Here is a 24,678-nt window from a genome sequence, read left to right as displayed (position 1 = left end):
TCTAAGGTAATAGCCTTGTGGGTTGGGGTAATTGTTAGTCCCAAATAGGTGACCTGAGGAGTGGACAGTTGGACTTTAGAAGGTGAGACCCTGTAGCCTTGACTGGAAAGGAAGTTTAGAAGAGTAGAGGTGTCGGCTTTGCTAATTCTTAGAGAAGGGCTACAGAGGATATCATCAATGTAATGCACAATCTTAGATTTAGGGAAAGACAGAGAAAATAAGTCAGAAGGCAGGGCCTGGCCAAATAGGTATGGGCTGTCCCAGAATCCCTGAGGTAGAACAGACCAGATAAGTTGATTAGAGAAATGGGTGTTAGTATTTGTCCAGGTAAAGGCAAATATGTCCTGTAACGGGGTATCTAGAGGGATAGCGAAAAACGCATGCTTGAGATCTAGGACTGAAAAATCAGAAGTCCCCAAGGGGATAGTGGAAAGAAGTAAGGGTTAACCACAACAGGAGGGAGGGGAACCACTTCAGAATAAACGTGCCTAATGTCTTGAACCAGGGGATAGGTTCCTTAACTGCTGGTATAGAGGTGTTAAAGGGGAAAGAGGTAGGGTAAAGGAGTTCTTTACTTAAGAGGTCAGAAATGATAGGTTTAAGTCATAACTAAGGGTCCCAGACAAATCAACAGTCACCAGACAACCCTAGGCCAGTGACTCCTGTGTCCTTTGAGTCAAATTTTTTAATAATTAACTTCATGAACAATGGGAAAGTGAGTTTAGAAAGGATTTTGTGCCAGGAGGGAGATCTAGTTTCTTGTTATCTATCTTCCCCTAAATGAACATCTCTGCCTGGAAACAATGTGTAGAAACATGGCCAAACTGAGAGGTACCTGGACACTTTGTGGCTGGATCAGCTGGACTGCAGCTCATCCCTCCAAGCCATCTCTATTTCTGCTCTAAGTCTTTTAAAAGCATCTGAGTTAAGCATTTGATGGTACCCTACATCTATGTACCACCAGGAATTCTACCTTTCTTCTTTCTCCTAAGCACCATTTATAATCCTATGGTAGTACACATATGATGACCTTGCCTTATTATAGCCCATTATTGATTGTTTAATTATCAGTGCACTCTATGCTATCTAGTCTATCTATCTAGTCTATCTTGAGACCTGATTGACTCTCAAGATGGGTGTTAGTCCCTTCTGAGGGAAGTGCTCCCATGACCAACCTCTCAAAGTTTCTACCATCTCTAAATACTATTCTTTTAGAGACTGAGTCCTACTCAACACATGAACCTTTGTAGAACAAACCATAGCTAAACTCAAAATGTTCTCTCACTTTCTGTACCAATACAAATCAATGCTTTCTTTTTGAAAACTTTATTCAGAACATACAAGCGTGACCTAGGTATATGCCCAGGGGCAGATGCTGGATGCTAAATCTGAGGTCACCAGCCAGGTGAGTGGCAGTCTAGTACCAATAGCAGAAGGGCCACTGGGGAGTGAGCCAGTCCTATTCTTGAGTGTCCTTACTCCAGCCAGGCTCTTCCCTAATGCCTTGGTTGCTTTTACCCTTCTTGCTTGAAGTGATAACCTCTGACGGTGTAATTTAAGATGTTCTACCCAGAAAGTGCAGACCAAGGATTGTTCTGCCTTAATTAATCAACTTTTATTCACATATTTAAGTAGAACATGGGCATAGCTAAGAGTTCTGGCAGCTCCAGATCTTTTAGGTGTCCATATGTGGTAGTGACACTAAAAACAGCAGATCATTCTGGCCAAGTAAAGAGCCGATCACTTGAAAGGGCAGTTCCACAGTTTCGGAGATTCTATGGACAGTTCAAGGAAATTTCTGCTTTAATTTCTCCAGTTTACTGTGTCAAAACTGATTATTGGTTAGTAAATTGTTATCATAATTCTAATAATTCTCCATTCTCTGAAGGAGAATGGCATAAGCATCAAAGGATATTACTCAATGAAAATGCAGTTCCATTTCTCCATTTTAAAAATAATCTTGGGGTTGGGGATTTAGCTCAGTGGTAGAGCGCTTGCCTAGCAAGCGCAAGGCCCTGGGTTCGGTCCCCAGCTCCGAAAAAAAAAATCTTACCAGTTAGATAAACAGAAATTAGTAAGCAGTGCTCAAATTTGTCAATAAGCCAACAGTGATGACTGTAGTGAACACTGACTGGAGTACATTATTGGTGAAACTGATAAAACAGAAAAATAAAAATAACACAATTCAAGAATCTTTTTAGGATACCATCCCACAGGTCCCTGCACCGAAATTCTATGGGGGAGAGCTGGAACCTCAGAAGTATGGATACTCCTAAGAAGTCAGAGGAGAATACCCTCTGCCCACAGTCCAGACCCAAAAGGAAATCACATAGTGCCAACTGTGCCCGCTGGGTGCAAGGACTTACAGGAGCAATCAGGGGCAGGACCCTTTGATTCCAGCCCATGCCTAGAGCTGGAAGACAGTCTCCAGAAGTGCTGCCACAACTGAGAGCAGAGCACCTGTTCTCAGGAAAGGCTGAAAGAAAACAGGAAAACAGTTCTACAGGAGTGCTGACACAGAGGCCTACAGCAGGGCCAAGTCACTCCCAGAAACAGCAAGACAAGCAAACACCAGAGATAATCCAATGACTAAAGGTAAGCGCAGGAACATAATCAACAGAAACCAAGACTACTTGGCATCATCAGAGCCCATTACTCCCACCAAAGAAAATACTGGATATCCAAACACACCAGAAAAGCAAGATTTAGATTTGAAATCACATTTTTTGATAATGATAGAGGACTTTAAGAAAGACATAAAGAACTCTCTTAGAGAAATGCAGGAAAGTACAAGTAAACAAGTAGAAGCCCTTAGAGAGGAAGCACAAAAATCACTGAAAGAATTACAGGAAAACAAGGAATTACAGGAAAACAAGAATTACAGGAAACACAAACAAACAGGTGGGAGAATTGAAAATGGAAATAGAAACAATAAAGAAAGCACAAAGGGAGACAACCCTGGAAATAGAAAACCAAAAGAAGACACAAGGAGCTGTAGACACAAGCATCACCAACAGAATACAAGAAATAGAAGAGAGAATCTCAGGGGCAGAAGATACCATAGAAAATGTCGACATTACTGTCAAAGATAATGTTAAACGCAAAAAGCTCCTAGCCCAAATCAAACAGGAAATCCAGGACACAATGAGAAGATCAAACCTAAGGATAATAGGTATAGAAGAAAGTGAAGACTCCCAACTTAAGGGACCAGTAAATATATGCAACAAAATTATAGAAGAAAACTTCCCTAACCTAAAGAAATAGATACCCATAAACATACAAGAAGCCTATAGAACTCCAAATAGATTAGACCAGAAGAGAAATTCCTCCCGTCACATAATAGTTAAAACACCAAATGCACAAAATAAAGAAAGAATATTAAAAGCAGTAAGGGAAGAAGGACAAGTGACATATAAAGGCAGACCAATAAGTATTACACCAGACTTCTCACCAGAGACTATGAAAGCCAGAAGATCCTGGACAGATGTCATACAGATCCTAAGAGAACACAAATGCCAGCCCAAGTTACTGTATCCAGCAAACTTTCAATGAACATAGATGGAGAAATGAAGATATTCCATGACAAAACCAAATTTACACAATATCTTTCTACAAATCCAGCCCTACAAAGGGTAATAGATGGAAAACTCCAACACAAGGAGAGAAACTACACTGTACAGAAAGCAAGAATATAATTTCCTTGCAATGAAACCAAAAGAGAGACAAACAAACATAAGTCCACTTCTAGCAATGAAAATAACAGGAAGCAACAATCACTATTCCTTAATATCTCTCAACATCAACGGACCCAATTCCCCAATAAAAAGACATAGACTAAAAGACTGAATACCTAAAGAGGACCCAGCATTTTTCTACATGCAGGAAACACACCTCAGAGACAAAGACAGACAATACCTCAGAGTAAATGGTTGAAAAATTTTTCCAAGCAAATGGCCTGAAGAAAAAAGCTGGAGTTGCCATTCTATTATCAAATAAAATTGACTTTCAACCAAGAGTCATTAAAAATGATACGAAAGAACACTTCATATTCATCAAAGGAAAAATCCACCAAGATGAACTCTCAATCCTAAATATCTGTGCTCCAAATACAAGGGCACCTACATTCATAAAAGAAACCTTACTAAAGCTCAAAGCACACATTGCACCTCACACAATAATAGTAGGAGATTTCAACACCCCACTCTAATCACTGGACAGATCACGGAAACAGAAATTAAGCAGAGACATAGAGAAACTAACAGGTTATGAACCAATTGGGTTTAACAGATATTATAGAACATTCCATCCTAAAACAAAAGGATATACCTTCTTCTCAGCACCGCAGGAACCTTCTCCAAAATTGACCATATAATCGGTCACAAAACAGGCCTCAACAGATACAGGAAGATAGAAATAATCCCATGCATCCTATCAGATCACCACACACTAAGACTGGTCTTCAATAACAGCAATAATGACAGAAAGGCTACATATACATGGAGGTTGAACAATGCTCTACTCAATGACAACCTGGTCAAGGAAGAAATAAAGAAAGAAATTAAAAACTTTTTAGAATTTAATGAAAATGAAGGCACAACATACCCAAACTTATGGGACACAATGAAAGCTGTGCTAAGAGGAAAACTCATAGCGCTGAGTGCCTGCAGAAAGAAACAGGAGAGAGCATATGTCAGCAGCTTGACAGCACACCTAAAAGCTCTAGAACAAAAAGAAATAAATAAACCCAAGAGGAGTAGAAGGCAGGAAATAATCAAACTCAGAGCTGAAATCAACCAAGTAGAAATGAAAAGGACTATACAAAGAATCAACAAAAGCAGGAGCTGGTTCTTTGAAAAAAAATCATTAAGATAGATAAACCCTTGGCCAGACTAACTAGAGGTCATAGGGAGTGTATCCAAATTAAGAAAATCAGAAATGAAAAGGGAGACATAAGAAGAGAATCAGATCCTACTACAAAAGCCTATATTCAACAAAACTGGAAAATCTGGAGGAAATGAACAATTTTCTAGACAGATACCAGGTACCAAAGATAAATCAGGAACAAATAAATCATCTAAACAACCCCATAACTCCTAAAGAAATAGAAGCAGTTATTAAAAGTCTCCCAACCAAAAAGAACCCAGGTCCAGATGGGTTCAGTGCAGAAATATATCAGACCTTCATAGAAGACCTCATACCAATACTGTCTAAACTATTCCACAAATTAAAACAGACAGAGCACTACCGAATTCCTTCTATGAAACCACAATTATCTTATACCAAAACCACACGAAGATCCAACAAAGAAAGAGAACTGCAGACCAATTTCCCTTAGGAATATTGACGCAAAAATACTCAATAAAATTCTTGCAAACTGAATCCAAGAACACATCAAAATGATCATCCATCATGATCAAGTAGGCTTCATCCCAGGGATGCAGGGATGGTTTAATATACAAAAATCTATCAATGTAATCCACTATATAAACAAACTCAAAGATAAGAACCTCATTTCATTAGATGCTGAGAAAGCATTTGACAAAATTCAACACCCCTTCATGATAAAAGATCAGGAAAGATCAGGAATTCAAGGCCCATATCTAAATATAGTAAAAGCAATATACAGCAAACCAGTAGCTAACATCAAACTAAATTGAGAGAAACTTGAAGCAATCACACTAAAATCAAGAACTAGACAATGCTGCCCACTCTCTCCCTACTTATTCAATATAGTACTCGAAGTCCTACCCAGAGCAATCAGACAGGGAAAGGAGGTCAAAGGGATACAGATTGGAAGGGAAAAAATCAAAATATCACTATTTGCAGATGATATGATAGTGTACTTAAGCATCCCAAAAAGGTCCACCAAAGAACTACTTAACCTGATAAACAACTTCAGCAAAGTGTCGAGGTATAAAATTAACTCAAACAAATCAGTAGCCTTCCTCTACTCAAACGATAAATGATAAAGGCTGAGAAAGAAATTAAGGAAATTACACCCTTCACAATAGTCCCAAATAACATAAAATATCTTGGTGTGACTTTAACCAAGCAAGTGAAAGATCTGTATGACAAGAACTTCAAATCTCTGAAGAAAGAAATTGAGGAATATCTCAGAAGATGGAAAGATCTTCCATGCTCATGAATTGGCAGGATTAGTAAAGATGACCATTTTGCCAAAAGCAATCTACAGATTCAATGCAATCCCCATCAAAATTCCTACTCAATTCTTTATAGAGATAGAAAAATCAATTTGCAAATTCATTTGGAATAACAAAAAACTCAGGATAGCGAAAACTATACTCAACAATAAAAGAAGTTCTGGGGGAATCACCATCCCTGACTTCAAGCAGTATTACAGAGCAATAGTCATAAAAACTGTATGTTATTGGTACAGAGACAGGCAGGTAGATCAGTGGAACAGAATTGAAGACCCAGAAATGAACCCACACAGCTATAGCCACTTGATCTTTGACAAAGGATTTAATACCATCCAATGGAAGAAAGATAGCATTCTCAACAAATGGTGCAGGTTCAACTGGAGGTCAGCATGTAGACTAATGCAAATTGATCCATTCTTAATCACCCTGTATAAAGCTTAAGGCCAAGTGGATCAAGGACCTCCACATCAAACCAGATACACTCAAACTAATAGAAGAAAATGTGGGTAAGAGTCTCGAACACATGGGCACTCTGGAAAATTTCCTGGACAAAACATGAATGGCTTATGCTCTAAGATCAAGAATTGACAAATGGGACCTCATAAAACTGCAAAGCTTTTGTAAAGCAAAAGACACTGTCATTAGGACAAAATGGCAACCAACAGATTGGGAAAAAACTTTACCAGTCCTACAACTGATAGAGGGCTAATATCCAAAATATACGAAGAATTCAAGAAGTTAGACTCCAGAGAGTCAAGTCACGCTATTAAAAAATGGGGTACAGAGTTAACAAAACATTCTCAGCTGAGGATTATCAAGTGGCCAAAAGGCACCTAAAGAAGTATTCAACATTCTTAGTCATCAGGGAAATGCAAATCAAAACAACCCTGAGATTCCACCTCACACCAGTCAGAATGGCTAAAATAAAAAACTTAAGTGACAGCAGATGCTGGCGAGGATGTGGAGAAAGAGGAACACTCCTCCATTGTTGGTGGGATTGCAAACTGGCACAACCACTCTGGAAGTCACTCTGGAGGTTTCTCAGAAAATTTGACATTTCACTACCTGAGGACCCAGCTATACCTCTCCTGGGCATATACCCAAAATATGCTCTAACATACAACAAAGACACATGCTCCACTACGTTCCTAGCTGCCTTATTTATAATAGTCAAAAGCTGGAAAGAACCCAGATGCCCTTCAACAGAGGAATGGAAACAAAAAATGTGGTACATCTACACAATGGAACTCAGCTATCAAAAACAATGACTTCATGAAATTCATAGGCAAATGGAATGAACTAGAAAATATCATCCTGAGTGAGGTTACTCAATCACAGAAAAACACACTTGGTATGGACTCATTGATAAGTGGATATTAGCCAAAAAGCTCAAATTACCCAAGATGCAATTTACAGACCACAAGAAGTTCAAGAAGGATGACCAAAATGCAGATGCTCCCACTCATTCTTAAAAGGGGGAAAATATTCATAGGTGGGGATATGGAATCAAAGTTTAGAGCAGCAACTCAAGGAATGGCCGTTCAGAGCCTGACACACATGTGGCCCATATATATTTATATACAGCCACCAAAACTAGATAAGATTGATGAAGCTAAAAAACACATGTGCAAAGTGACTGGATATATATCTCTCCTGAGAGGCACATCCAGAGCATGTCCAATACAGAGTTCAATGCTAGCAGCAAACCACCGAACTAAGAACAGGACTCCCTTGGGGGGAATTAGAGGAAGACTGAAAGAGCTGAAGGAGCTTGCAACCCCATAAGAACAACAATGCCAACCAACCAGAGCTTCCAGGGACTAAGCCTCTACCCAAAGACGACTGTACATGGACTGACCCTGGGCTCCAAATGCATATGTAGCAGAGAATAGCCTTTTTGGGGCACCAGTGGAAGGGAAAGCCCTTGGTCTTGCCAGGGTTGGACTCCCAGTGCAGGGGAACATGGGAGAGGGCAATAAGGGTGAACGTATAGGGGGAGTATCCGTATGGGGGAGGGGGAGGGGAGAGAATGTGGGCTTATGGACAGGAAACCAGGAAGGGGAATAACCTTTGAAATGTAATTAAAGAAATATACAATAAAAAATTTTAAAAAGAATCTGTTTAATTATCATTTAGTGGTAGAATCAAGAGAGAAAACCAAAACCTCTCAGCATATGTTAAAGCTGCCCACTATTGCTCATTCTTCTGGAAACCAGCAGAACTGTAAGCTGTAACTGTAAGGCAAATAGCTGAAGAGTGACATTCTGAGGAAAATACATCTCCATCCCACCTAAGTTTTAATATGTAGCCATTAGGAACTACAAACTGGAAGATATGCAAGAGACTTCACAAAGCGCTCTGTTGTGGGTTCTGACTCTCTAGATAGAGTGCCTCTCTAGCAGGAGGAGGCCCTGGGTTCAGTCTTCAGCACAAGGAAAACCACTGACCCTGTAAGGCTGACCTTGCATTCATCTCACTGGCTGTGATTGAGAGGGCTTTGTAGAAAATCATGTCCCAACAGTTTGGACTGTCTTTTTCTGGAAGAGCCACGAAGATATAATATACCCATCAGTCAACTTGGCTTATCTACCAATCCATGATTTATAAGATAAGGGGAATATCACACACATATTTAAAACTAAACTAAACAATATGGCCAATGCAATTTTGCCAATACATAATCTAGTTCAGAGGTCAGCAAATTGCTGTTGCTGGCCAGATCTAGTCACAGTCAGGTAGTACTGTCAACAGCTGTTTTTTGAAAACAGAGTTCATATGACTAACTAGGTTAAAAATATTTCCTATCTGTTTCTTAGAGAAAATGTTGCCAAGCATGTGTCTATTTCATCGATCCTCATTGTGACCCATGACTCCTTAGGTCCTTTCAGTGGGGACCTGTGATGCTGGAGTTATTCTCACAGTAATGCAGTGGTCATAAGGCATTGTTTACTGTCTCTACTCAGTTGACATCTGCACTGATAACACAAAGCAACAGTTTGAAAAACCTCTAGTGATTACCACAAATCAGGACAGTGGCACCAGATTGTATTGACAGTTGTGGGACCAGGGGAAAAGCCGGTTTTCACTTAACTAGGGATTTCTCAGCCTGACACCATTGACGCTTTGGGCTAGATGACCCTTAGCTAGGGGCTATCCTGTGTGTTACATGATGTTTGACAGCATCTCTGGCCTTTTCCCACTGGATTCTGCATTCAACCCTTCTGTCTCCTCAATTATGACAACCAGAAATATATCCAGACATTCTCCAAAGGTTCCTTGGTGGCAAGCATCACTCTCTTGACCTTCTAGCCCCAACCTCCCCACTCTGACAAGGACTTACTTAGCTTGATGAAACAGTAGAAATTACTGGTCTTATTAAATCTCAATCTTGAATGGTTTTAATATTCAATATGGTTAGTGGGAAATGTGATTTGGCTCAAAATTTCTAATGCATATTTAAATTCGAGAATATAGAGGTTAACTTAGGAACCCAATTTAGGCATTTGTCTTACCAGATCACCTGACTAGTTCTTTTGAAGGTTACTTTTTACTTGAAATAAAGATTGACAAACAGCCTGTGGTTATTGCATTTGAACTGGTTGATAAATGTTATCTGGAGAAAGGAATCAAGTAAGTTTTCCATTTTCAGCAAGACTACAAATATTACAGATATTACTGCAGTAACCCCAGAGACCTGTGGGATATTGGTTCTAGTACCCCAATGTGCTATGCTTTATATGTGAAATATCTGTCATAGTCTCCTGTGTTTGAACACTTGGTCTTTGTAATGACTATTTTTGATTGTCAACTAGACTATATCTGGAATGAACAAACTCAAATGACTGAACATACCTGTGAAGGATATTTTTCTTAATTAAATCATTTGAAGTGGGAAGACCCCCTTCTAATCCATATCTCTGTGTGTGTGTGTGTGTGTGTGTGTGTGTGTGTGTGCCTGCTTGCTCCCACTCTTGCTACTAAGTCTATTTTTCATTGACATTAGAATATACTTCTCTAAAATTCCATCACATACTAAAAATAGACTGAGGCATCCAGCCTGGTTGTCTGAACAACTACTGGGTTGTTCTTGGACTTTCTGTTTGGAGGCAGCCATTGTTGGATTTGCTGGACTATAGCCTGTAAGTCATTCTAATAAATCTCCTTTATAGATAGATTTAGGTATAACTGACATAGAGGTGACAGAAAGATTCATTCTGTAAATTTTGTTACTCTAGAAAACCCTAACTAATAATACATACTTCTTATCATAAGGGGTTCTAAAGCAACAGAGGTATAAGGATGAATATTTTATGTATCTGGAATAGGCTTTCTAATTTGGCAACCCCAACAGTTACCGAAGCCTCTCCAGTTGCATAAGCCTCTCGTGAGAGCTCAGAGAACCCTGAGAGCCCATGTTGTGAACTATTTTACAAACTTAAGGAGACAAATGCATTTGATTATCCTTATTCACCAAATGTGAGAGGGAACTTGGTGACAATAAAAAGTGTTGACAGTTTGTGGAAAGTACGGGAAGTGACAATGCCAGTTAGTGGCTCCTAGCATCTTGGGATCCATTGACAAAGGAAACAAACAAGTTCCTTGATCAAATTAACCACTGCCCACCATCTCAGAATATGGTGAGGAACAATGAACTTAGTGATAAAACTGACCAGCTCCAGATGCACATAAACAGTCTTAGGTTCCTAAGCCTGTTCTGGAAGAAAGCCTTCTCTCCAACAGCCACAGAGATCAAATTGCAGAGAAACAAACCAAAACTCTCATTGTAAGGTTGGCTGCATTACAACAAAAATTCAAGTCCAAGCCTCTGAGGGTTGGCAGTTAAAGTCAGGGCATGAATTGGTAAAGAATGGGATCCTGTATCTTAAGATGGGATGCATGGGAGAACCCTATTGGAGCTAAGAACTTTGAACCCTCAGATACTCAAGGGTTTTTCTCACCTGAGCCTGTAGTCACTCCACCTGCAACAGAAGGTGTACTCATACCCCAACCCCTAAATACTGCCGTTTTCATCTTTGATCGAGAAAAGTAATCCTTCCTTGTCTTCTAAACTAGCAGGGACTTTCTCTGGAGGAAATGCCAGGCAAGACACCACTAATGTCATTCAGGGCCCACCAATACTTGCTTCTAGACCTATAACCTGACTGAAGACTAAGCAGGTTCCTAGAGGGGAGTAGAAAGCGTCGTCCATAAGGATGTGTACTACACTGCTAAAGAGTTTAATGAGTTTTCCAATTTACTCAAGGAGAGGGCTGGGGAATATGTGTGGGGATGAATTTTAAGGGTGTAGGATACTGGTGGAAGAAACATAAGACTGGATCAGGCTGAGTTTATTAATATGGGCCCTCTAAGTTGAGGTTCTAAGTTTTATTATGGAAGTTCACACAGTTAAGAAAAAAAGTATCAAAAGTTTCTTTGAATGGTTGGATGAAACATTTGTCAAGAGATGGACTATTGAAAAGAATTCAGAGATGCCTGATATCCCTTAGCTTAGTGTTAACAAAGGGATTTTAAGGCACAGGGAAATTGTAATGCTATAGTGGGTAACTGTATAAAACCTAATCCACCACAATGGAAATGCCTAGAACACTTGCCTTTCACTAATGCTACAGAACAAAAAATGCTGAGAGCTCTTCAGCACATTTGAAGAGCTTTGTTATCTCTCGTTTCCTTATTCCAGACCTTAGGGTTGGAGACACGGATGCTCACTTGGATGAATTAAATGCAATGGGCTTAATTGGGCCCTGAAGTACCAGAGGCCAGGTGGCAGCACTGCATCACCAAAGGCAAAGTGATTGTAATTATCATAATGGACAGCACAGACGAAGAAATATCCACAGTGACCTGACAGGCAAAGTGAATTCTATGGTGGTATGACTCGCATGGTAGACCTTTGGTCCTGGCTAATCAATCCTGATGTTCCCAGACATGAAATGGATACGAGACCTACTGAATTTTCATTTGATCTACATAAGATCACACACTTTGTGTGATCTGTATAAGTGGGAAAACTCTCAAACTAATGAAAGAAGGCTCCATGGGATCTTGGTAAAAGGGAATCCCAGCCCATGAATCAATTTTCAGATTCGAGCCAGTTTTCAGACCCAGAACATTTTAAATGAAGGGACACAGCCAATTTCCCCTGAGGAAGGGCCTTGATAAAAATATGTAAAAGTTTTACTGTTAGGGACATGTCATGGGTATTCACCAGAAAAGACTGCTTGGACCTGGGTTTAAGCCAGTAGAAAGTCTTCATCAGCTGACCAGCAACTAGACTCGGTGCTGAGGATCCCAGTGTAGCACTGAACTTTTCTCAAGATGAGATTTTAAGAAAAAAAATAAATTAAAAGAACCCCATGTTCTTGGTATGCACTCATTGATAGGTGGATATTAGCCCAAAAGCTTGAATTACCCAAGATACAATCCACAGACCACATGAAGCTCAAGAAGAAGGATGAACAAAGTATGGATGCTTCAGTCCATCTTAAAAGGGGGAACAAAAATATTTATAGGATAAGATATAGAGACAAAGTTTGGAGCAGAGACTATAGAAATGGCCATTCAGAGCCTGCCCCACCTGGGGATAGAGCCCATATATATACAGCCACCAAAACTAGAAAATATCTATGATGCCAAGAATTACATGATGACAGGAGCCTGGTAATAGCTGTCTTCTGAGAGGCTCAGCCAGAGCATGACAAATACAGAGGTGAATGCTAGCAGCAAACCATTGAACTGAGCACAGGGTTCCCAATGGAGGAATTAGAGAAAGGATTAAAGGAGCTGTAGGGGTTTGCAACCCCATAAGAACAACAATACCAACCAGCCAGAGCTCCCAGGGACTAAACTACCCAAAGAGTACACATAGACAGACCCATGGCTCCAGCTGCATATGTAGCAGAGGATGGCTTTGTTGAGCACCAATGGGAGGAGAAATCCTTGGTCCTGCCAAAGCTGGACACCCCCCAGTGCAGGAGAATGTTAGGGGGAAGCTGGAATAGGGGTAGTTGGGTAGGGGAACACCCTTATAGAAGAAGGGGGAAAGGATGGCATATGGGGGCTTATGTCCGGGAAACCAGGAAAGGGAATAACATTTGAAATGTAAATAAAAATATCCAATTATAAAAAAGGACCCCACATTCTGAGTTGATATAATTCAATTAATAAGAACAGTTAGCCAGAAGTAGAACTACAGAAGCTAAAATAAAAAAAAACAAAGTTAGTACATTTTGAGATTTTCCTAGAACTATATGGACGTTGATAGATTAGGTCTGTGTTTTAGTTTTGGCAGGTGGTGCTGTCCATCTGCTGAGACTTCCTGAATGGCACTTCCGTCACCGAGTCAGTTGTGCTAAGGTCTGGGGCCCTGTTACCTACAGCCTTTTACAAAGGTAACAAACTGTACACTGGGGGAAGGAAACGGTCAGAGTTCCTGGGGACTATTGGATACTGATTCTGAACTGATGCTGATTCCAGTAGATGCCACAAAACACTGTAGCCCTCCAGTTAAAGTAGAGACTTATGGAGGTCAGGTGATTAATGGAATCTGGGGGAACATCCAATTCAAAATAAGTCCAGTGGATCTCTGGATTCATCCCATGATTACTTCCCCAATTCCAGAAAGTATAAATGGAATAGATGCTTTTAGAAATTGGCAGAATTCTCACATTGGTTGCCTGACCTGTGAAGTGAAGAATATTATGGTTGGAAAGGCTAAATTGAAGCCTTTAGAGTTATGTTGACCAAGGAAAATGGTGAATCAAAAATACTATTGAATTCCTAGAGGAATTGTAGAAATTACTGTCACCATTGAGGGCTTAAAAGATGCAAGGGAGGTGGTTCCTACCTCATCTTCCTTTAACTCTCCTATCTGCTGGTGCAGAAGACAGATGGATCACGGAGAATGACAATGGAAGACTGAAAACTCTGGCAAATAATGGTTGTAATCACAGCTTCTGCACCATATGTGGTGTTCATACCATCAGACTAACAATCTCCTGGTACATGGTATACAGTAATTGACTTAGCAAATTACATCTTCTCAGCACCTGTCCATAAGCAATTTGCTTTCAGTTGGCAAGGCCAGCAGTATACCTCTACTGTTTTACCTCAAGCAGCCTGCATCATAAATTAGTTAGAAGGGGTCTTGATTGTCTGTCTCTTCCACAAATATCTATTGGTTCACTGTATTGATGACATTATGCTAACTGGACCGAGTGAACAGGAGGTAGCAACCTTGAAGTTATTGATAACATATATATGCATCAGACGATGGGAAATAAATTCAACCAAAATTCAAGGGCCTTCTCCTTCAGTGAAATTCTTAGGGGTCCTGCGATATGAGACATGCAGACATATTCCTTCTAAGATGAAAGATAAGTTATCATACCTGGCCCCTCTCACCACTAAAAGAGGGACATGGTGTTTAATGGGCCTATTTGCATTCTCGAGACAGTACATTCCTCACTTGAATATGTTACTCCCACGCATACACCAAATGACTTGGAAAGTTGCTAGCTTTGTGTGGGGCCTGGAACAGGAGAAGGCTGTTCAGCAGGTCCAGGCTGCTGTCCAGGCTTCTCTACAGTGGACCCTGTAATCCAGCAGAGCTGATGGTAGCTGCCCTATCAGTGGCAGATAGGGATGCTGTTTAGAGCCTGTGGCAGGCTTCTAGATAAATCAGAAAAGAGACCTTTGGGATTTTGGAGTAAGGCGCTACCATCATTTGCAGACAACTATTTTCCCTTTTAGAGACAGCTCTTTGGCTGCAATTGGGCCTTAGTAGAAATTGAACATTTGACAATGAACCACCAAGTTACCATGCAACCTGAGCTACTCATCATGAACTGGGTGTTATTTGATCCACCAAGTCATAAAGTAGAATGTGTATACCAACAATCTCTTGTCAAATAGCTATGGTATAAATGTGATCTGATCTGAGCAGGTCCTGAGGGCACAAGCTATTTAAATGCTTTTTTTTCTGTTTTCAACTCCTGTGATCATGCCATTTGCCACAAACATGCACTTATAGCATTGTGACATGTTCCCTATGAGTTGAGTGAGGAAGAAAAGACTAGGACCTGGTTTACTGATGGCTGTGCATGTTATGGAGTCACTACCCAGAAATAGGTGGCTGCAGCATTGCAAACCTTTAATAGGTGGCTGCAGCATTGCAAACCTTTATGGGACATTGAAAGACACCAACAAAGAGAAATCTTCATAGCGGGCAGAATTACAGGTAGTAAACATGGTCATACACTTTGTTTAGAAAGAGAAATAACCAGATGTGCAATTGGTCCCTGAATCCATTTGCTTTTGTAGCCATGTAGCCAGCCAAAGGATGGGCTGGATGGTCAGGGACTTGGAAAGAACATGATTGGAAAATTGGTAAGAATGACATCTGGGGGAAAAACATGTGGATAGATCTCTCCAAATGGACAAAGGATGTGAAGATAGTGGTGCTCATCAGCTCAGAAGGAGTTCAGGAATCAAATAGATAGAATGACCCATTTAATGGACAGTCAACTCTTTTCCTCAGCCATTCCCATCAATGGGAATGGGTTTATAAATGGGCTCAACAACATAGACTTCCACTTACTGAATGCCAGATCTGCCAAAGGCAGAGCTCAACACTGAGCCCCAGATATGTCACTGTTCATCAGAGTGACCAGCCAGTGACCAGGTGGCAGATATTAACTACATTGGACCACTTTTATGGAAACCACAAAACTTACTCCTTACTAGAGTGGATATTTACTCAGGTTATAGACTTGCCTTTTCTGTGTGTAATGCTTCTGCCAAAACCACCAAACATGGATTTACAGAATGCCTTAACCACCATTATGGTATTCCACACAGTATTGCTTCTAATCAAGAAACTTATTTCACAGCCAGAGAAGTGCAACACTTGGCCCAGGGTTGTAGAATCCACTGGTCTTAGTATGTTCTCCACCATCCTATAGTAGCTGGCCAGATAGAAACATGGAATGGCCTTTTGAAGGCTACCATGCCAACTAGGTACTCCAGAAGGCAGTGTATCTTTTGAATCCGTGTGTAATATAAGGTACAGTTTCCCCCATAGCCAGGATCTATGGGGTGAAAAGGAAAGATTCAGCTCATTATGATCCCTAGTGACTCAGTAGGAACATTTTCGCTTATTATTTCCTTGACCTTACATTGTGCTGGCCTAGAAGTTTTGGTTCTAGAGTGGGGCACACTCTCGTCAGGAAGCCACAACAAACATTCTATCGAACTGGAAGCTCAGACTCCCCCCCGGACATCTTGGGTTTCTGATGCTTTAAGCCAACAGGCTAAGAAAGGAATGACAGTGTTAGGAGGGGTGATTGATCCAGATGGGGAAATTGTATTGCTTCCACAATGGAGGTAAGAAAGATTATGTCTAGAGTATAAGATATCCCTTACGGTATTTCTGTGGCTACCATGTCCTGTGATTAAAGTTGATGGGAAACTACAACAACCTAATCTAGGAAGGATGAAAAGGGTACAAATCCATCAGGAATAATGTAGAGCCACAACTTGTTGATGGGTGGCCCCACTGGAGGACGTAGGTGCCTAAGGGACAGGCTTTCACACTCTTAGCCTGGCCCCAGTTCCTGTTTTTATCATTATTATTTTTTTCAGAGTGCTAATGCAATATATCAGACTATATTCAAATATAAAGACTGTATCCTTTGAAATGTAAGTACACATAAGCCCATCCCTTAAGTTGCTTCTTGTCAGGTATTTTGTTACAAAAAAAAGTACAGGGAGGGGAGCAGTATCAATACACTATGGATATCAGAACCTAAGAGTGTTTGATTCCTTTACAGAAAACAGCACTTTTGTGCTCATCCTCTTGCACACATCATACCATCTCTAAATGACTCCTAGGACACCTAACACAGTGTAAGTGCTGTCCAGACCAACTTTGTGCTGAATTGCTTAGAGAAATATGACAGGAATGGTCCCCCATGTGCAGCACAGATGCCCGTTTTCCCCCTTGAATATTTTAATCTGCAGTTTGTTGGATCCACAGATGTACATCTTATGGACACAGATGGTGATAAAATCTGAGGTTGGAATGAAAATTAGAGTTCTGAAAATCTGTGTCCATTACTCTAAACATGGAGGTTTCCCTAGCAGAAAGACTTTCTTGAGGAGAAGCATGGTGGTATTCACAGTTGGGATTCAGGGATATTGTTGTTGTTGTTGTTGGTGGTGGTGGTGGTGGTGGTGGTGGTGGTGGTGGTGGTGGTGGTGGCGGCGGCGGCGGCGGTGATGGTGGTGGTGGTGGTGGTGGTGTTGATGGTGTTATGGTGATGATGGTGATGATGTTGACTTCTTTTAAAAATATATTTTATTGTTTGGTAATCCCATACACACATGCCGTTCCATGTTTTTTTATCATATTTGTCTCTGCTTCTCTATCTTCTCCCAGCTTCACCCATCATTGTTACCCCACTCTTTTTTTTAATAAACCATTGAGTCATTTTATACTGCCCATATATTCATGGATGTTGGGCAATTCACTACTAGTGTGGGCAACACCCTTAAAGAAAACTGACTCTCTCCAACTTAAAGCCACCAAGTTGTCAATAGCTCCTTAGTTATGGACCCTGTCCCCCTTTATCCAATGCAGTGTTTCTGATATTCTGATAGAATAAAATGCATCCACATTTGAAGATACTCTTAACTCAATGAACCAATGTTTTGCCAGATTATCAATGCTTAATGTCATAATATCATGAGTGGATAAAAGACTCAACCAAACTACAGGATGGACGAGTAGATTTTAGTGTAACAGAGTACAAAACTATTAATATTGCCTGTTGTTACTACCCCTTACTGAGTTTTCATGTACTATCCATGAAGAATATGCATAATCATCAAGGATATTTTGACAATAATCCTCCTCCTTTTCCAACTATATAATCTCTGTGAGGCTAGATTTAACACAGCAGGTTAAGATCAGATGTGAGCCTTCAGTTTTTGTCCATGTGAACAATCACTATAGCCTATAGAGATTTGCAAAAGTTCTGTTTTAGATAATGGGATTTTTTCATAAACATATGTATTTAACGTGGTTTAATGGTTTAATATTTTTAAGTGAGTTGGTGATTATTTCTCAGTTAGTTGCCAAATGGCCAATATCAGTACATACAGTTTAGGCAAACAAAAATTCTTTGGGGCCTTCAAGCATTTTAAGAAGAGTTAAGGGGCTCTATAAACAAAAGGTTTGAAAATTGCTGGCCCGTATTTACAGAGTGTTTATGATACTTTTAGGTAAATCTAATGTAATTAAGCAAAAACCACCCTAACTGTGATCGTGAATGAGAGACCAAAAAGAGAATGGGTTAACTTGGTTTTTGGTAGGAGGGGCCAGTACCATTGTCAATTAGTTCAGAGATAGAGACATATGTGGCTTTAAGCATGTTGGTCTGTCCTCAGTATCGTCCCCATAAAAACGATGACTACTACTACTAGTTACCCCACTACAATAGTTACCATTACTAACCTCATGATGTCATTCAAAGGATTCCACAAGTACTAAAGGCCGTCGTGGGACAGCCTTGACACATAGACTAATTACCCTTGTGTGTCCACTATTTTTATTTTAATAACAAACAATGCGTCTTGTTGGACAGCGACCGGCCCACATTATGACATACACGTGCGGCTGACCCCCTTCATTGCAGGAAGACTTAAAGCACAAATATGCAGTACTAAGCCCCGGTGACAAAATATTTTGGAACTGAGAAAGAAATCAGAATTCCCTAACCCCTTTCTTGCCCTAACATCACACTTTCTCATCCAAAATCACATCTGTTACCCCTGTGAGGTACCTGGATGTGCTCCAAGGTTTCAGAACAAACGATGTGAGGTTGGCATGGGTTCATATGCTGGGTCCCGAGCAGTTAAGATTTTTCTTGTTCCCGCAATGTGATTAATTTTCCCTTCAGCTCAGTTTGGCTGCCAGAGGATCATTCAGAACGAGGCTGATTTCAGCAAATATCCACATGGCTGCCTTCACCATCGGGAAGACAAATGCTCCCAAGAAAAGAATTTTCTAATTTTTTTATGGTGAGAAAAGTTTGGGAGCTGGGGTAGAGGAAGAATCTATGGATCAACCCAGGGCTTCACATGTCCTATGAAATTGCTGTGGCAACTGAAATATATCAGCAGCCTAGGAAATAATGTTCCCTAAACCATGGTGACATGGAAATATTTGTGGAATGACTTTTTAGGATGCTAAAGAGAAATCTGATTCAGAGGCTGGGGATCTTATATGAAGTTTAAAGTTACATTGTCAGCGAGACAAACAGTAAACAAAATGTCACATCCCGTGTGGCCCGGCTTCTAGATCATCCCACTTCCCTGAATCAAGCAGGATGGATTTTACTCTAATTGTTTATTCATGTTACTGAGCATGCTGAATTTCGATTATAAAAAGCTTATTGATGTTGAATGTTACCTTCTCTCCGAGATGCTCCTCGTGCACTGTTTAATATTAATTTCTCATCTTCCTGCTGCACTCGCCATCCAACACACTATGTATTTTACATAGGTATTTTGTTCACTGTCTGTCTGCTTCGGTAGATTTCCATCCTCATCCTTCCGTGATGTGTTCTAAGATGGGCCTGATATGTGACAAAGATCCCCCACTAATATCTTCTGTCTCTACGATGGGAATGGGTGATGTGTCTGTGACACACTGCATGACATAATTCACACAGATGTGTTGTCTCCGAAAGTACCTGCATTATTAATATCACCCATGTTTCTTTGAGGGAATTGAAGTTCCGGGACTCGGATTTTATATTATCCTACAGACTTCTGTTGTTGTTGTTCACTGTTGTTGGCAGGAGAGAGCCAGGAGCTGCCTACGGTACCTGGTGAGCCAGCTGGCTAACATGGAGCATTCATTCCACCACATTCTCCTGCTGGAAATTAAGAGTCTCACAGATGCCTTCTCCTCCATTCTGGGCCCTCACAGCAGGGACATCTTCCGAATGAGCAACAGCTTCACCAACATCGCCAAGCTGCTTTCCCGACAACTGGAAAACAGCAAGGCCGAGAGTGGCAGGTGAGCAGCGCTTCTGAGCAGCATCCTGGAGAGATGCTGGGAACCATGGAGTCAGTGACGTTTTCCTTTGCAGTAGTGTAGTGAGCTGTGCCCGCTTATCAACCAGGAGTAACCTCTGAATGGATTAGGTAACTTTCAAGAGTCTTTCTATATCTATAGAAACCAAATACAGCAAAACTCTAGAAGAAGTTCAAAACATGATAAAGAAATAATAATGAGGTACAAACGACAGGGTCAGGAAGTGTTATTAACTCGATAAGCATGGATACTTATTTACTCTGAACTGGGAATCTAAGCAGAGATAAACAGAATTCTGAGAATGATCCTTGTACCCAAGGAAGTCACTGCCAAGTAGATTAGATCAATATTTTAAAAATGAGGGAGTAAGAGTAGAAGCTAGGGAAGGGTACACTAACAAAGATGGGTTCCAGGAATTTGGAGAACAATGAGATGGTGTGATCTACCTGTTTACAGGTAAAGGAGGGGTAAAATTGAGATCAAGGAATATCTCCTAGAGGAAGAGATATTTTGGGCCAAGTCTTGAGAGATAATCAGATTGTACCAGGCTGTATTTTTGGTGGCATGTATGGCTTTCTTGAAATTGGGGCATCATTTTCTATGAGTGAAGTATATGTTACAAGAAGAACATCATTTAGAGTTGAAGAAGAAGAGGACAGGGAGGAGGAAGAGGAAGAGGAGGAAGAAGAGGAGGAGGAAGAGGAGGAGGAGGAGGAGGAGGAGGAGGAGGAGGAGGAGGAGGAAGTGGCGGCAGGGATGAGAGGTGGTGAGGTTGGCATACCTTTCTTAGAAGTTGAAATTTTATCCTGTAGGAGTCACTGTAGGATATCATACATGGTGGAGTAAACTCAGAAAGCACTTCAAGAAGGCCATTCTAGTCTCAGTACAGAGACTCTTCCTACAAGAAAGTGACAAGAGTCAGGTCAAACAAGGGAAAGACAGAACACATCCATGAGTGTTGCCCATGAGGAAATTATTGATGATGATGGTGAATGAGCTACCAAAATTTGGCTGATCTGGAAAGAAAGTAGCTGGGACTGAAGAGTGAGGGTGAATTTCCATTCCTGTGGGTGGTCCTGTGCAGTGCACACAGCTGGCCCTTTCATTCCTGTGGGTGGTCCTGTGCATTATAAAATACTTCCCAGAAACCTGAACCCTTACCTACAAGATGCTGGTTGTAGTGTCCTCCCTTAGTTGTGACAGTGAACTTGGCACTGTCATCTCCAAATGTCTTTTAGGCGACAAAGAGTTCCCCAATGCCCAACCTGGGGATCCATCCCATATACAGACACCAAGCCCAGACACTACTGTGGATGCCAAGAAGTGCTTTCTGACAGGAGCCTGATATAGCTGTCTCCTGAGAGGCTCTGCCAGACCATGACAAATACAGAGGCAGATGCTCACAACCAAGCATTGGACTGAGAAGGGGGTCTCCAGTGGAGGAGTTAGAGAGAGGACTGAAGGAGCTGAAGGGATTTGCAATCCCATAGGAAGGACTGCAGTATCAACCACCAAGTCCCACAGAGCTCCCAGGATCTAAACCAACAGCCAAAGGGACCCATAGCTCCAGCCCCATATGTAGCAAAGGACGGCATTGTCGGACATCAACAGGAGGAGAGGCCCTTGGTCCTGGGAAGGCTAGATGCCCCAGTGTAGGGGAATGTCAGGCAGGAGTGGGTGGCTGAGTGGGTAGGTGGGTGGAAGAACACCCTTATAGAAGCAGAGGGAGGGAGGATGGATTAGGAGATTTCCAGAGGGGAAACCAGGAAAGGGGATAACATTTGAAATGTAAATAAGTAAAATATCCTAAACACACACACACACACACACACACACACACACACACACTTCAAAAATAGCATTTCACATGCCCTGACTTATCTACCAATGTCATTATCATAGTAGCATCCAATAACATCTATGAGATGCCATAATCGCAGTCAGCTAAGTTTCTTGGTATAGTTTCAGAAATGTAATTTCTCATCTCTGCAGCTGGTATTAAATGTTTTTTATACTGTGTGCACAGCTAACATCCTTATGTCTTCTTCAGGCCATGATGAGCACACTTGCTGGATGAAAAGCTCACACATGTGTCCTGCTCAGGGACCTGTTGCCCACAAACATGTCTGAGCTTGTGCATGTGAAAGCCTTATATAAAGTGAGGATCCGGTACGAGGCTGTTGCACTCAATATTTGAACCATGAAATTAATCGCTGATAAATAATCCCTGGTCCTATTAGCAATATTACTCCCTTTAGAAATTTTTGGAAGTAAAAGGAAAAAGAGAAGGAAGTAAAGGAAATGATGGGGCAGGAAGGAAAAAGGAAGGAACAGTAGTTGGGAGGGAGGGAGGGAAAGAGAGCAGAAAGCACGCAGACGGAACTCAGTAGTAGAGTCCTTTTCCTTGCTTGTGAGATCCTGGCTTCACTCTCCAGCAATGGAAAAAATAATATTAAATAAAATAAGTAAAGAAATAAAAGGGTCAGCGTTCATCCCACATACGGCCCTCAACTTCTTTCAATTCAAATTATTTCTCCCAGTTCAACCCTTGCTGTCAATCTCCTCTAGCAAATTGTAATTATTCAGTGGGAACCTCAGAAGTGTGGTGTGGACAGCTAGCCTTTTGTGTCCAGGGCTCATCCTCTCTGGGCTGGTTGCTAAGGCTTCTGTCCCAGCATCTTTTCCCTGAATAGCCTTCCTTGTGACCATGTGACTCTACTCATTTGAGTCCATGCCCCCAAAGCAGAAAGGTCTACACTTTTGTGTGGTGCAAAGACAAAACCCTGATTCTCACAATTAAAGAGAAAATGAACAAGTGGAGCCATCCTGAAAGAAAATTAAGGATGATAAAATTCAAAGCAGATGTCACCTCATTGACAAAAGTGACAACGCTCAGCAGGCCAGATTTTAGACTTCAGGCCAAAACAACACGACTATCAAAAGAAAAACAATTAGCATCCCAGAGACGATGAGAAAATGAAGCAGCCGAGCCTTCCTCTTGCCAAAGATGCTGAATGCATCGAGTGAGTTTTGTAAAGGGCAGCAGGTGAACCTATTTGCATTTTCTCTGTTCCTGTGTTTCTAAAAATGTGTTTGTATTTAAATAAAACCCAACAAAGCCTAAATGGCAGAACCAAGCAGAACAGTTAAGTTTTGAAATCAATTCTGAAGACATAAAAGAGGAGGCATAAGGGCACCTGTGGATTGACAAGGCGAGGTGTGGAGCTGGGGAAAGAGACCTTTGCAAACGGTGTGCCCTTCTGTGGCCTTCTGGGAAGACCTTGACAACTGGGCTGCTTGCCTGTCAGATCCAGTCAGAGCTGAGAAAGGGGAGAGTATGTTCTTCATGACTATGTGACTGGCTGAGCAGTCCCCCCAAAGTCACTGAGTCCAGTGACCATTACGGTAGATCACAGCTTTTCAAATTGCAATTTCTTCATAGGCAAGAAATTTTTGTGACCCTAGGTCTGTGTGTGTGCGTGTGTGTGTGTGTGTGTATGTGTGTGTGTGTGTGTGTGTGTGTATGTGTGTGTGTGTATGTGTGTCTGTGTGTGTGTGTAATTATACAAATCAAAGCCTTATTGACAATAAATCACAAAGACATTTAAGACAAATCTTTGTGTTTTATATATATATGTATATTTATATATATGTATATTTATATATATGTATGTATATTTATATATATACACACATACACACATACAACTTTACTATTTATTGGCATATCGTGTGTAATTAGCATATTTGCATACTAATGAGATAGATGCTCTTATTTACTTTTACAGAAAGAATTAAGTTTTGGCGGAATATTTAATACTGCTGGACATAGAACATCTTTAATGATCTTTAGAGTTGATCATTACTTTAAATTTATAGTCATCACTGCCGAGATGTCACTTCACACGAACACATACTGCAAAAAGTCAGAAGTACATGTAGGGCTATTTCAGACATTGTGGAAATTCTGTCCAAATACCAAGTTAGAAGGTGTTACTGTTTTTTATGAAACTTGTTTGACTTTCAAATAGCAATTTCTAAAACCAAGCATCATAACCCAAGGCTACCCAAAGACATAGGAGTTAAATAGTTGAGGGCTGAGATGATGGTAGGAGAATACCGGAGTCTGTTTCCATCATTAATCCATCATGTTTACATAAGAACAGAAAACTTTTCACATACAAGAAAAGCATACCAGACAGAGTCTTGAACCTGAGCTGAAGTGTTTGAAGCAGTGTTCGCTGGCATGTGGCATGTGGCATAATGGCACACACAGTGCAAGTGCACATGGTATATGTTGAAAACCAAGGCTCCACACCCTCGGATCCCGGCCCGCAGCAGCTCTCTGCTCCCAGACCCGGTGAGAGAGAGACCCAACCGCCTGGTCAGGTGGGCACT

The 24,678-nt window shown here is 41.0% G+C and overlaps 1 protein-coding gene across 7 annotated transcripts in view; it reads left to right on the top strand.

Annotated features, from left to right (window-relative positions):
- The window catches only part of Veph1 (ventricular zone expressed PH domain-containing 1), a 254,919-nt gene that overhangs the window by 79,741 nt on the left and 150,500 nt on the right, over positions 1-24,678 (top strand). For all 7 annotated transcript variants that reach the window (XM_008761051.4, XM_039102624.2, XM_039102623.2 and 4 more), the window contains one exon: positions 20,042-20,262. In XM_008761051.4, the coding sequence (XP_008759273.1) occupies positions 20,042-20,262 (221 nt within the window). The remainder of the gene's footprint in view (positions 1-20,041; positions 20,263-24,678) is intronic.

This window comes from Rattus norvegicus, chromosome 2 (assembly GCF_036323735.1).
Source record: "Rattus norvegicus strain BN/NHsdMcwi chromosome 2, GRCr8, whole genome shotgun sequence".
NCBI lineage: Eukaryota > Metazoa > Chordata > Mammalia > Rodentia > Muridae > Rattus > Rattus norvegicus.
Note: the sequence above shows the minus strand (reverse complement) of the source record. Positions and strands in the feature narration are given on the sequence as shown.